The sequence below is a fragment of the Budorcas taxicolor genome, chromosome 6 (genome assembly GCF_023091745.1).
Source record: "Budorcas taxicolor isolate Tak-1 chromosome 6, Takin1.1, whole genome shotgun sequence".
Taxonomy (NCBI): domain Eukaryota; kingdom Metazoa; phylum Chordata; class Mammalia; order Artiodactyla; family Bovidae; genus Budorcas; species Budorcas taxicolor.
In genome coordinates this window covers 22,523,773-22,538,133 of record NC_068915.1, presented here as the reverse complement: position 1 = coordinate 22,538,133, position 14,361 = coordinate 22,523,773, and the positions used below count along the sequence as shown (strand labels likewise).

At 42.3% G+C, this 14,361-nt stretch overlaps 1 protein-coding gene across 1 annotated transcript in view; it reads right to left on the bottom strand.

Annotated features, from left to right (window-relative positions):
- Positions 1-14,361, bottom strand: part of MANBA (mannosidase beta) — a 117,139-nt gene that overhangs the window by 32,691 nt on the left and 70,087 nt on the right. Inside the window, exon 12 of the mRNA XM_052642182.1 lies at positions 3,533-3,751. Coding sequence (XP_052498142.1) covers positions 3,533-3,751 — 219 coding nt within the window. The remainder of the gene's footprint in view (positions 1-3,532; positions 3,752-14,361) is intronic.

Genomic DNA, 14,361 nt, shown 5'->3' with positions numbered 1-14,361 from the left:
CTATGGATGGAGGTTCGTAACACTGTACAGGAGGCCATGATCAAAACCATCCCCAAGGAAAAGAAATGCAAAAAAGGTAAAATGGTTGTCTGAGGAGGCCTTACAAATAGCTGAGAAAAGAAGAGACGTGAAAGGGAAAGGAGAAAAGGAAAGATACCTCCATCTGAATGTAGAGTTCCAAAGAACAGTGAGGAGAGATAAGATAGCTTTCCTAAGTGATCAATGCAAACAAACAGAAAAAAATAGACTGGAAAAGACTAGAGATCTCTTCAAGAAAATTAGAGATACCAAGGGAACATTTCATGCAAGTTCAGTTCAGTCGCTCAGTCATGGCCAACTCTTTGCAAACCCATGGACTGCAGCACAGCAGGCTTCCCGGTCCATCACCAACTCCCAGAGCTTGCTCAGACTCATGCCCATCGAGTTAGTGATGCCATCCAACCATCTCATCCTCTGTCATCCCCTTCTCCTTCTGCCTTCAATATTTCCCAGCATCAGGGTCTTTTCCAGTGAGTCAGTTCTTCGCATCAGGTGGCCAAAGTATTGGATCTTCAGCATCAGTCCTTCCAATGAATATTCAGGACTGATTTCCTTTAGGATTGACTGATTTGAGGACAGAGGATGAGATGGTTGGATGGCATCATTGACTCGAAGGACATGAGTTTAAGTAAGCTCCGGGAGTTGGTAATGGACAGGGAAGCCTGGTGTGCTGCAGTCCATGGGGTCGCAAAGACTGGACATGACTGAGCAACTGAACTGATCTGATCTGATCTCCTTGCAGTCCAAGGGACTCTCATCCGTGGCGGATTCATGTTGATGTATGGCAAAACCAATACAATATTGTAAAGTAATTAGCCTCCAATTAAAATAAATAAATTTAATTTTTTTTAAAAAAAGAGTCTTCTCCAACACCACAGTTCAAAAGCCTCAATTCTTCGGTGCTCAGCTTCCTCTATAGTCTCATGTGCATACATAACTACTGGAAAAACCATAGCTTTGACTAGACAGACCTTTGTTGGCAGAGTAATATCTTTGCTTTCTAATATGCTGTCTAGGTTGGTCATAGTTTTTCTTCCAAAGAGCAAGCATCTTTTAATTTCATGGCTGCAATCACCATCTGCAGTGATTTTGGAGCCCCCCAAAATAAAGTCTCCCACTGTTTCCATTGTTTCCCCATCTATTTGCCATAAATTGATGCGACCTGATGCCATGATCTTAGTTTTCTGAATGTTGAGTTTTAAGCCAACTTTTCCACTCTTCTCTTTCACTTTCATCAAGAGGCTTTTTAGTTCCTCTTCACTTTCTGCCATAAGAGTGGTGTCATCTGCATATCTGAAGTTATTGATATTTCTCCTGGCAATCTTGATTCCACCTTGTGCTTCATCCAGCCTGGCATTTCTCATGATGTACTCTACATATAAGCTAAATAGGCAGGATGACAATATACAGCCTTGACGTACTCCTTTCCCGATCTGGAACCAGTCTGTTGTTTCATGTCCAGTTCTAACTGTTACTTCTTGACCTGCATACAGGTTTTTCAGGAGGCAGGTTCTCTTTCAGAATTTTTCACAGTCCATTGTGATTCACACAAAGGCTTTGGTGTAGTCAATAAAGCAGGAGTAGATGTTTTTCTGGAATTCTCTTGCTTTTTTGATGATTCAGTGTATGTTGGCAATTTGATCTCTGGTTCCTCTGCCTTTCCTAAATCCAGCTTGAACATCTGGAAGTTCACGGTTCACATACTGTGGAAGCCTGGCTTGGAGAATTTTGAGCATTACTTTGCTAGAGTGTGAAATGAGTGCAGTTGGGTGGTAGTTTGAACATTGTTTGGCATTGCCCTTCTTTGAGATTATAATGAAAACTGACCTTTTCCAGTCCTGTGGCCACTACTGAGTTTTTCAAATTTGCTGACATATTGAGTGCAGCACTTTCACAGCATCAAGTTTTTTCATGCAAAGACGGGCACAATAAAGGACAGAAATGGTATGGACCTAACAGAAGCAGAAAATATTAAGAAGAGATGGCAAGAATACACAGAAGAAGTATATAAAAAAAGACCTTAATGACCCAGATAACCACAATGGTGTGATGACTCACCTAGAGACAGACATCTTGGAGTGAGAAATCAAATGGGCCTTAGGAAGCATCACTACAAATAAAGCTAGTGGAGGTGATGAAATTCCAACTATTTCAAACATGGAAACTTACATTACCATGGGGTGGGGGAGGTGGGGGGGACAATGGTGGGGCTGCTGAGAACAGCTGCCACCCAGACCTCACTGCCTTGTACAGCATCGTGGCTGTGTTCCCCAGGCCCCTGGCAGCTCAGAATGCCTCCCTTCACTTCAACAAACTTAGAGTGGCCAAAAAGAACTATGACCTGAGGATCCTAGAGCAAGCCAGATCCCAATAAATGGAAAAGAGAAGGGACAAGCATGGCAGTGGTCGGGGCAAGGTGGAGGGGGTCGAGGGGCCCTGTCAGACCACAGACAGAGGCAGAAAGTAAGATAAGGTCCACAGACAGACACTGAACTGGAGCCTAAGACAGTGGGGATGAAGATGGAAACAGACACACCAGCACTGGACTTTTTCCCACTGCCCTGCCAAGGGTCCCTCCTTTTCCCTGGTTGGCCCACGTCTGCTTCCCTCTCTTTTCTGTCCTCTTCTACCATTTTTTATCTCTTCTCTCACCATGACATTAATTCATATTTTGGATTCATAGGGGAGGGTCCCATACTCCCCCATTCTCGTATTTCCCTTACCATTCCAAGCTTCCTTTTCTTTTTTGGTCTTTATAAATATATTTATATGGACCGAATTAAGAAAAATTGATTTCCCCTCTCATCCTATCTTATCTCCCCAAACCCCACAGAGCTTGAACTTGGGCCTCCTTCCACACCCCCAGAACACTCGTATATTGTTTGAGGTTTGTGCTGCCTTAACAGACACAGTACTTAGTTTCACATACAGATGTTTGCTGGGTGTATTCACTGTAACTTTTTTATTTAATCTGATTTTTTGTTTCTTGGTGGGTTCTTTGGGAGGCGGTTGATTTTGTTTTTAAATATAAAAAAATTTTCTGTCGTTGGAAAAAAAAAAAGGAATGCTACAACATAATAACATCAGACAAAGATTTATTTACTCATTTCTCTTACTATAGCAAACTATCCAGTTCTGAGTATCCATAGATAATAAAAACAGTTATAGGACACATAGAAAGTAGTAAGTGAAAGTAATTTTTGCATATTTCACATAACAAATAAGGCTTAAGTAATCACTGGCTTCCCATTAAATTTTTAAATGCTCTTGAAAGAATGTAAATAAAAGCAATATGAAAAAGTTATAATCTACAAAATGATGACTATAACAGTTTAGTGCCCCAAAAGTTAAGGATAACTTTTCTATTATCTTCTTCCTAAACTTCTGTTTAAACAAGAAGTAGATTTCATTTGACTTTCTGAACCATGGTGATGAAGTGGCATATGCCCATAGTCTACACTTCTGAATCCCTGGAAAATCAAAGATGGCTTACCTTTTCTAACGTACTGAAGGAAGGCCAGGACTGATATCCATACTCAGATACAAATCGAGCTTTGGGGAAAGTTCTCCAATTCCAGCAGTCACTCATATAATCATAAAAATGTACGTCCCCATAATTCAGGTCATAGGGGTTTGGAGAGAGCCAACCTTCTGCAGTGGTTTTCGCCCCATTTGTAGGACTGGATATGATAAAAGGACGAGTCTGGTCTCCCTGAATTCAGAAATAAAATGGTTTAAAAGATAATATTTTAACCCAGTAAAGTGCAGATCACTTACTTCTTTAAAAGTATTATCAGGTCCCCGAAATGCCAAGTTGTTGTCATTTAGTCAAGTAGCTAATAGAAAAATGATAGAGCCACCTACATTATTCTGCATTTGACAGCCACCAGCACATTTCTGCTCTGTGCCAATCCTCCATATCTCTTTTTTGTTTCAATTTAGCTGCACAGAATCTTAGTTGCGGTATTCAGGCTCTAATTCTCTGACCAAGCATTGAATCCAGGCCTCCCTCGAGCTCAGAGTCTTAACCACGGGACACCAAGGAAGTCCCCCTTCATAACCTTTCATAATACTGCTGCTGCTGCCAAGTCGCTTGCTTCAGTCGTGTCCGACCCTGTGCGACCGCATAGACAGCAGCCCACCAGGTTCCCCCATCCTTGGGATTCTCCAGGCAAGAACACTGGAGTGGGTTGCCATGTCCTTCTCCAGTGCATGAAAGTGAAAAGTGAAAGTGAAGTCGCTCAGTCGTGTCCGACCCTTAGCGACCCCATGGACTGCAGCCTACCAGGCTCCTCCGTCCATGGGAGTTTCCAGGCAAGAGTACTGGAGTGGGGTGCCACTGCCTTCTCCGTTTCATAATGAATTATAACTTATACCTCACAGCAGCTGTTCCTAATCTTTTCCAATCATGTCTTACCTATACCTGACCTTCCCCATCATGGGTAGTATACAGTCTGCTACAGAATTCTGGCACTAGTGACATTTTGAGCCTAATAAGTTTTTGTTTTGTGTGTGTATGCTGTGAGTGGGGGAGGTGTTATATCAATACACTCTAAGATGTTGAGCAGCACACCTGACCTCTACCTACTAGACACTAGCAATACCTAAACCCCATTCCCCCCTAAAAATTCTACAGACATTGCCAAATGTTCTCCTGTATCTTGGGAACAAAATCACTTCCACTTGAGAAGCAAAGGTCTAATGGTTTAGAATGGGCTATCAATTGCTTCTTAGCCTTTTGCTATAAGTAAGTGTAGAATGGAATACGGAATCAGAGGAACATGAGTTTAAATCTCAAATTAGAATCATATTGTTTTGGGACAGGTCTAAGCCTCAGTTGTCCTATCTGTAAAAAGGGGATAATAAATAGTACTTCTGTCATTGGGCTATTGTAAAATGGTAAACAAAACAAACAAACAAAAAAAGGAAATGCATGGAAAAGATGGCTAAGGGTCCACTGAAATTCATGTTTCCATTTCTGTAATTTGGAGCTGCCTGTAGGAAATTGTGATGGCACAGGAGCAGCCTAGAGGAGCTACCCCACACCCGAGGTCGGGGCGGGGGCTGAGAGGAGCTACCCCACATCCAAGGAGCAGTGGCTGGGCGGGGTCAGGAGGGCCGAGAGGAGCTACTGCACGTTCAAGGTCAGGAGGGGCGGCCCTGAGGAGATACCCCACGTCCAAGATAAGAGAAACCCAAGTAGGATGGTAGGTGCTGCGAGAGGGCTTCAGAGGACAGAAACCATAATCACAGAAAACTAGCCAATCTGATCACACGGACCACTGCCTTGTCTAACTCAATGAAACTAAGCCATGCCCTGTGGGACCACCCAGGACGGGTGGGTCATGGTGGAGAGGTCTGACAGAATGTGGTCCACTGGAGAAGTATTCTTGCCTTGAGAACCCCATGAACAGTATGAAAAGGCAAAATGATAGGATACTGAAAGAGGAACTCCCCAGATCGGTAGGTGCCAAATATGCTACTGGAGATCACTGGAGAAATAACTCCAGAAAGAATGAAGGGATGGAGCCAAAGCAAAAACAATACCCAGTTGTGGATGTGACTGGTGATAGAAGCAAGGTCCGATGCTGTAAAGAGCAATATTGCATAGGAACCTGGAATGTCAGGTCCATGAATCAAGGCAAATTGGAAGTGGTCAAACAGGAGACAGCAAGAGTGAACATCACCATTCTAGGAATCAGAGAACTAAAATGGACTGGAATGGGTGAATTTAACTCAGATGACCATTATATCTACTACTGCGGGCAGGAATCCCTCAGGAGAAAGGGAGTAGCCATCATGGTCAACAAGAGTCTGAAATGCAGTACTTGGATGCAGTCTCAGAAATGACAGAATGATCTCTGTTCGTCTCCAAGGCAAACCATTCAATATTACAGTTATCCAAGTCTATGCCCCAACCAGTAACACTGAAGAAGCTGAAGTTGAATGGTTTGATGAAGACCTACAAGACCTTTTAGAACTAACACCCCCAAAAGATGTCCTTTTCATTATAGGGGACTGGAATGCAAAAGTAGGAAGTCAAGAAACACCTACAGTAACAGGCAAATTTGGCCTTGGAGTACAGAATGAAGCAGGGCAAAGGCTAATCGAGTTTTGCCAAGAGAACACACTGGTCATAGCAAACACCCTCTTCCAACAACACAAGAGAAGACTCTACACATGGACATCACTAGATGATTGACACCGAAATCAGATTGATTATATTCTTTCCAGCCAAAGATGGAGAAGCTCCATACAGTCAGCAAAAACAAGACGGGGAGCTGACTGTGGCTCCAATCATTAACTCCTTATTGCCAAATTCAGACTTAAATTGAAGAAAGTAGGGAAAACCACTAGACCATTCAGGTATCACCTAAATCAAATCCCTTATGATTATACAGTGGAAGTGAGAAATAGATTTAAGGGACTAGATCTGATAGACAGAGTGCCTGATGAACTATGGATGGAGGTTCATGACACTGTACAGGAAACAGGGATCAAGACCATCCCCATGGAAAAGAAATGCGAAAAAGCAAAAATGGCTGTCTGGGGAGGCCTTATAAATAGCTGTGGAAAGAAGAGAAGCAAAAAGCAAAGGAGAAAAGGAAAGATATAAGCATCTGAATGCAGAGTTCCAAAGAATAGCAAAGAGAGATAAGAAAGCCTTCCTCAGCGATCAATGCAAAGAAATAGAGGAAAACAATAAAAAATGGGAAAGACAAGAGATCTCTTCAAGAAAATTAGAGATACCAAGGGAACATTTCATGCAAAGATGGGCTCGATAAAGGACAGAAATGGTATGGACCTAAGAGAAGCAGAAGATATTAAGAAGAGGTGGCAAGAATACACAGAACTGTACAAAAAAGAGCTTCACGACCCAGATAATCACAATGGTGTGATCACTCATCTAGAGCCAGACATCCTGGAATGTGAAGTCAAGTGGGTCTTAGAAAGCATCACTATGAACAAAGCTAGTGGAGGTGATGGAATTCCAGTGGAGCTATTTCAAATCCTGAAAGATGATGCTGTGAGAGTGCTGCACTCAATATGCCAGCAAATTTGGAGAACTCAGCAGTGGCCACATGACTGGAAAAGGTCAGTTTTCATTCCAATCCCAAAGAAAGGCAATGTCAAAGAATGCTCAAACTACCTCACAATTGCACTCATCTCACATGCTAGTAAAGTAATGCTCAAAATTCTCCAAGCCAGACTTCAGCAGTACATGAATCATGAACTTCCAGATGTTCAAGCTGGTTTTAGAAAAGGCAGAGGAACCAGGGCTCAAATTGCCAACATCTGCTGGATCATCCGAAAAGCAAGAAAGTTCCAGAAAAACATCTTATTTCTGCTTTATTGACTATGCCAAAGCCTTTGACTGTGTGGATCACAATAAACTGTGGAAAATTCTGAAAGAGATGGGAATACCAGACCACCTGTCCTGCCCCTTGAGAAATCTGTATGCAGGTCAGGAAGCAACAGTTAGAACTGGACGTGGAACAACAGACTGGTTCCAAATAGGAAAAGGAGTACGTCAAGGCTGTATAGTGTCACCCTGCTTATTTAATTTATATGCAGAGTACATCATGAGAAACGCTGGACTGGAAGAAGCACAAGCTGGAATCAAGATTGCCGGGAGAAATATCAATAACCTCAGATATGCAGATGACACCACCCTCATGGCAGAAAGTGAAGAGGAACTCAAAGGCCTCTTGATGAAAGTGAAAGAGGAGAGTGAAAAAGTTGGCTTAAACCTCAACATTCAGAAAACTAAGATCACGGCATCTGGTCCCATCACTTCATGGCAAATAGATGGAGAAACAGTGGAAACAGTGTCAGCCTTTATTTTGGGGGGCTCCAAAATCACTGCGGATGGTGATTGCAGCCATGAAATTAAAAGACGCTTATTCTCTGGAAGGAAAGTTACAACCAACCTAGACAGCATAGTAAAAAGCAGAGACATTACTTTGCCAACAAAGGTCCATCTAGTCAAGGCTATGGTTTTTCCAGTAGTCATGTATGGATGCAAGAGTTGGACTGTGAAGAAAGTGAATGCCGAAGAATTGATGCTTTTGACCTGTGGTGTTGGAGAAGACTCTTGAGAGTCCCTTGGACTGCAAGGAGATCCAACCAGTCCATCCTAAAGGAGATCAGTCCTGGGTGTTCATTGGAAGGAATGATGCCAAAGCTGAAACTCCAATACTTTGGCCACCTCATGTGAAGAGTTGACTCATTGGAAAAGACCCTGATGCTGGGAGGGATTGGGGGCAGGAGGAGAAGGGGACGACAGAGGGTGAGATGGCTGGATAGCATCACTGACTCGATGCACATGAGTTTGGGTGAACTCCGGAAGTTGGTGATGGACAGGGAGGCCTGGCATGCTGCGACTCATGGGGTCGCAAAGAGTCAGACACAACTGAGCAACTGAACTGTAGGAAGTGGCTTTCTAACCTATTCAAAGTCTGTGAGACTACATTCTCATTCTCTTCCCCAGTTCACATGCAAAGGCCAAGGAGATGGTGGAGATAGAAGGAGTCTTGGTCTTGAAAAACAGGAGAGCTCCCTGCCCATTAGAAACAGCCATTCTGCAGTGTTACTGAGTCAAAAAGAAACTTTTATTACATAAACCACTAAAATGCTGCAGTTTGTTATAGCCGCCAGGATATAATTATTTAATCCAGTGTCTAGAGCTCAAAATGTTTTAATTATTGTCTCACTTAATGAATTGACCTATTTCAGTGAGAAGAATCATTCACTTAGCAAGTCTCTCTTAAATGTTTACTGCGAGTCAGGCTGTTTTCAGCAAGAAAGAGAGAATCTATGGCAATGTCAAGTATGAACGCATCAAATCTCTGCTGAGCATTTACCATGCACCAGGCATGTAGTTTTTGCAATATACTGGAGGGTCAGCAAGGACCAAAACAGACATGCTGACTGCCCTCTTTTTTAAGAGTAGGCTGAGGGGGCGGTCCTAAGACGGCAGAGGAATAGGACGGGGAGACCACTTTCTCCCCCACAAATTCATCTAAAGATCATTTGAACGCTGAGAAAATTCCACGAAACAACTTCTGAATGCTGGTGGAGGACACCAGGCACCCAGAAAGGAAGCCCATTGTCTTCAAAAAGTTGTAGGGCAAAATATAAAAGAGAAAAAGAGAGACAAAAGAGTTAGGGATGGAGACCCGTCCCAGGGAGGGAGTCATAAAATAGGAGAAGTTTCCAAACACCAGGAAACCCTCTCACTGGCAGGTCTGTGGGGAGTTTTGGAATATCAGAGGGCAACACAACCAGGAGGAAAAAAATAAATAAATAAAACCCACAGATTATGCACCTAACCACAACTCCCAGTGGAGAAGTAGCCCAGATGCTCGCATCCGCCACCAGCAAGCAGGGGCTGAACAGGGAGGCGCTGTCTGCATTGCTTAGGGTAAGGACTGGGCCTGAATGCCCTGAGGACAATCTGAGGGAGCTAAGGTGAGATAGCAACCCAGATAGCCAGAGAGAGAGGAAAAAAAAAAAAGAAAGAAAGAGAGAGAGAGAACTTTCCCGCGAAAAGCTCTAACCTAAGGCACTGCCGCTCACAGAACAAAGGAGGAGAGCTAGCCGCCGCGGACCAGCCCATCCCCCAGGAGAGGCAGGGAGGCAGGTGGGCTACAGCCAGAGCCGGAGGCAAGAGGCAAATCGGCCCCAGAGAGGGCATCCTCTACTGCGAGCAGGCTCCCAGTTGCTAACCAAGTCTTCCTGGGATCCTGGACGGTTGACATCCACCAGAGGGGGTGCAACCATAGATCGGCTCCCCAGAGGAGACACACCGCACACCTGAGACAGCGCTCCCACTGCGCACCCAGGAAGCCCGAGAGGCTGGGATGGGGGAGGTGATAAGATGCACCGCCCACCCGGGGACTGTGCGATCACCAAGCACTGATCTCCTGAGCTGCTCAGACCTGGGAAGGGCACAAAACGCAGCCCCAACTGAGTCTGTCTTTGTGGAGTACCCGAGAACCTGAACCTGAGCGGCTTGGACCTGGGAAGTGCACACAACCCAGGGCCCACTTTAGAAAGTTCCCCTGCTGAGCAACCTGGAGCCTGAGCAGCGTAGACCAGGAAAACACACACGCCATGAGCGGGGGCAAACCCAGTATGGCCCAGACACTGTGAGCACTCCCTACACACACCAGTGATATTTGTTTGCAGTGTTCCTCCCTCCCCGCAGCACAGTTGAACAAGTGAGCCTAAATAAATGACCACCTTTGCATCCTTGTGTTGGGGCGGAAATTAGACACTGATGAGACTTGCAAACAGAGGAAGTCAAAATAAACAAAGAAGAGGGAACTGCTTTGGAAATGACAGGTGCAAGAGATTAAAACCCTGTAGTTAGCATTGACTACACTGGAAGAGGCCTATAGACCTTGAGAACAAGTATAAGCTGGAACAAGGAACTGTCTGAAACTGAACTGACCCCACACTGCCCTCAACAGCGCCAGAGAAATTCCTAGATATATTTTACCATTATCATTAAAAAAAATTTTTTTTTAAGTTCTTTATCACTCCTTTAATTTTCATTTTTAAAACTTACCATTATCTTGAAAAAAAGGGCCCTATTTCTAAAGCAAATTTCATATATATATATTTTATAATTTTTGCAATTTTTTTTAATATTGTATTTTTTAGAGTCTAACCTCTACTCTAGATTTTTAATCTTTGCTTTTTGGTATTTGTTATCAATTTTGTACCTTTAAGAATCCAATCTTCAGTACCTATTTTTACTTAGGAGTGTGATTATTGGCTTGATTGCTCTCTCCCCTTTTGACTCTCCTTTTTCTCCCCCAGGTCACTTCTATCTCCTCCCTCCCCCTTCTCTTCTCTGCTTAACTCTGTGAATCTCTTTGGGTGTTCCAGAACATGGAGAACACCTAGGAAACTGATTACTGGCTAGACTGGTCTCTCTCCTTGTGACTCCCCCTCCTCTCCTCCTGGTCACCTTTATCTCCTTCTTCCCTCTTCTCTTCTCTGTGTAACTCCGTGAACCTCTCTGAGTGTTCCAGACTGTGGAGAGCAAACAGGGAATTGATTACTGACTAGGTTGCTCTCTCCCCTTTTGAATCCCCCTTGTCTCCTGCTGGTCACCTCTATTTCCCTCCTCCCTCTTCTCTTCTCCATGTAACTCTGTGAACCTCTCTGGGTGTCCCTCATTATGGAGAATCTTTTCACAATTAACCTAGATGTTTTATCATTGGTGCTGATGGAGAACTCTTGAGGCTACTGTAAGCAGAAGACTGTAAAACAGAGGCATAAAGCTTAAATCCAAAACTTGAGAACACCAGAGAACTCCTGCCTCCAAGAAACACTAATTGACAAGAGCTCAGCCAAAAGCCTCCATATCTACACTGAAACTAAGCTCCACCCAAGAGCCAAAAAGTTGCAGAGCAAGACATACCAAGCTAATTCTCCAACAACACAGGAACATAACCCTGAGTATTAAAATACAGGCGGCCAAAAGTCACAACAAACCCACAGACACCTCAGAACTCACTACTGGACACTTCATTGCACTCCAGAGAGAAGAGATCCAGCTCCACCCACCAGAACATCGACACAAGCTTCCCTAACCAGGAAATCTTGACAAGCCACTTGTCCAACCCCATCCACAGGGAGGAAACGCCACAATAAAGAGGAACCACAAAATTCCAGCATACAGAAAGGCCACCCCAAACACAGCAATATAAACAAGATGAAAAGCAGAGAAATATTCAGTAGGTAAAGGAACATGATAAAAGCCCACCAAACCAAACAAAAGAGGAGGAGATAGGGAGTCTACCTGAAAAGGAATTCAGAATAGTGATAGTAAAAATGATCCAAAATCTTGAAAACAAAATGGAGTTACAGATAAATAGTCTGGAGGCAAGGATTGAGAAGATGCAAGAAAAGTTTAACAAGGACCTAGAAGAAATAAAAAAGAGTCAATATATAATGAATAATGCAATAACTGAGATCAAAAGCACTCTGGAGGGAACCAACAGTAGAATAACTGAGGCAGAAGATAGGATAAGTGATGTGGAAGATAGAATGGTAGAAATAAATGAAGCAGAGAGGAAAAAAAGAAAAAAGAATGAAAAGAAATGAGGACTAGGTCAGAGACCTCTGGGACAATGTTAAACGCCCCAACATTCAAATTATAGGAGTCCCAGAAGAAGATGACAAAAAGAAAGACCATGAGAAAATACCTGAGGAGATAATAGTTAAAAACTTCCCTAAAATGGGGAAGCAAATAATCACCCAAGTCCAAGAAACCCAGAGTCCCAAACAGGATAAACCCAAGGCGAAACACCCCAAGACACATATTAATCAAATTAACAAAGATCAAACACAAAGAACAAATATTAAAAGCAGCAAGGGAAAAACAACAAATAACACACAAGGGGATTCCCATAAGGATAACAGCTGATCTTTCAACAGAAACTCTTCAGGCCAGGAGGGAATGGCAGGACATACTTAAAGTGATGAAAGAAAATAACCTACAGCCAAGATTACTGTACCCAGCAAGGATCTCATTCAAATATGAAGGAGAAATCAAAAGCTCTACAGACAAGAAAAAGCTGAGAGAATTCGGCACCACCAAACCAGCTCTCCCACAAATGCTAAAGGATCTTCTCTAGACAGGAAACACAGAAAAGGTTTATAAACTCGAACTCAAAACAACAAAGTAAATGGCAATGGGATCAAACTTATCAATAATTACCTTAAATCAATAATTACCTTAAATATAAATGGGTTGAACACCCCAACCAAAAGACAAAGACTGGCTGAACGGATACAAAAACAAGACCCCTATAGATGCTGTCTACAAGAGACCCACCTCAAAACAAGGGACACATACAGACTGAAAGTGAAGGGCTGGAAGAAGATATTTCATGCAAATGGAGACCAAAAGAAAGCAGCAGTAACAATACTCATATCAGATAAAATAGACTTTGAAATAAAGGCCATGAAAAGAGACAAAGAAGGACACTACATAATGATCAAAGATCAATCCAAGAAGAAGATATAACAATTATAAATATATATGCACCCAACATGAGAGCACTGCAATATGTAAGGCAAATGTTAACAAGTATGAATGGGGAAATTAACAGTAACACAATAATTGTGGGAGACTTTAATACCCCATTCACACCTATGGATAGATCAACCAAACAGAAAATTAGCAAGGAAACACAAACTTTAAATGATACAATGGACCAGTTAGACCTAATTGATATCTATAGCACATTTCACCCCAAAACAATTAATTTCACCTTTTTCTCAAGTGCACATGGAACCTTCTCCAGGTTAGATCACATCTTGGACCATAAATCTAGCCTTGGTAAATTAAAAATTTGAAATCATCTCAAGCATATTTTCTGATCACAATGCAGTAAGATTAGATGTCAACTACAGGAAAAAAAACTATTAAAAATACAAACATAGGGAGGCTAAACAACACACTTGAATAACCAACAAATCACAGAAGAAATTAAAATATGCATAGAAACAAATGAAAATGAAAACACAACAACCCAAAACCTATGGGATTCAGTAAAAGCAGTGCTAAGGGGAAGGTTCATAGCAGTACAAGCATACCTCAAGAAACAGGAGAAAAATCAAATAAATAACCTAACTCTATACCTAAAGCAACTAGAAAAGGAAGAACTGAAGAACCCCAGGGTTAGTAGAAGGAAAAGAAATCATAAAAATTATGGCAGAAATAAATGCAAAAGAAACAAAGGAGACCATAGCAAAAATCAAAAACTAAAAGCTGGTTCTTTGAGAAGATAAATAAAGTAGATAAACCATTAGGCAGATTCATCAAGGAAAAAAGGGAGAAGAATCAAATCAACAAAATTAGAAAGGAAAATGGAGAAATCACAACAGACAACACAGAAATACAAAGGATCCTAAGAGACTACTATTAGTAACTATATGCCAATAAAATGGACAACTTGGAAGAAATGGACAAATTCTTAGAAAAGTATAACTTTCCAAAACTGAACCAGGAAGAAATAGAAAATTTTAACAGATGGATCACAAGCATGGAAATTGAAACTGTAATCAGAAATCTTCCAACAAACAAAAGCCCAGGACCAGATGGCTTCACAGCTGAATTCTACCAAAAGTTTAGAGAAGAGCTAACACCTATCCTACTCAAACTCTTCCAGAAAATTGCAGAGAAAGGTAAACTTCCAAACTCATTCTATGAGGCCACCATCACCCTAATACCAAAACCAGACAAAGATGCCACAAAAAAAGAAAACTACAGGCCAATATCACTGATGAACATAGATGAAA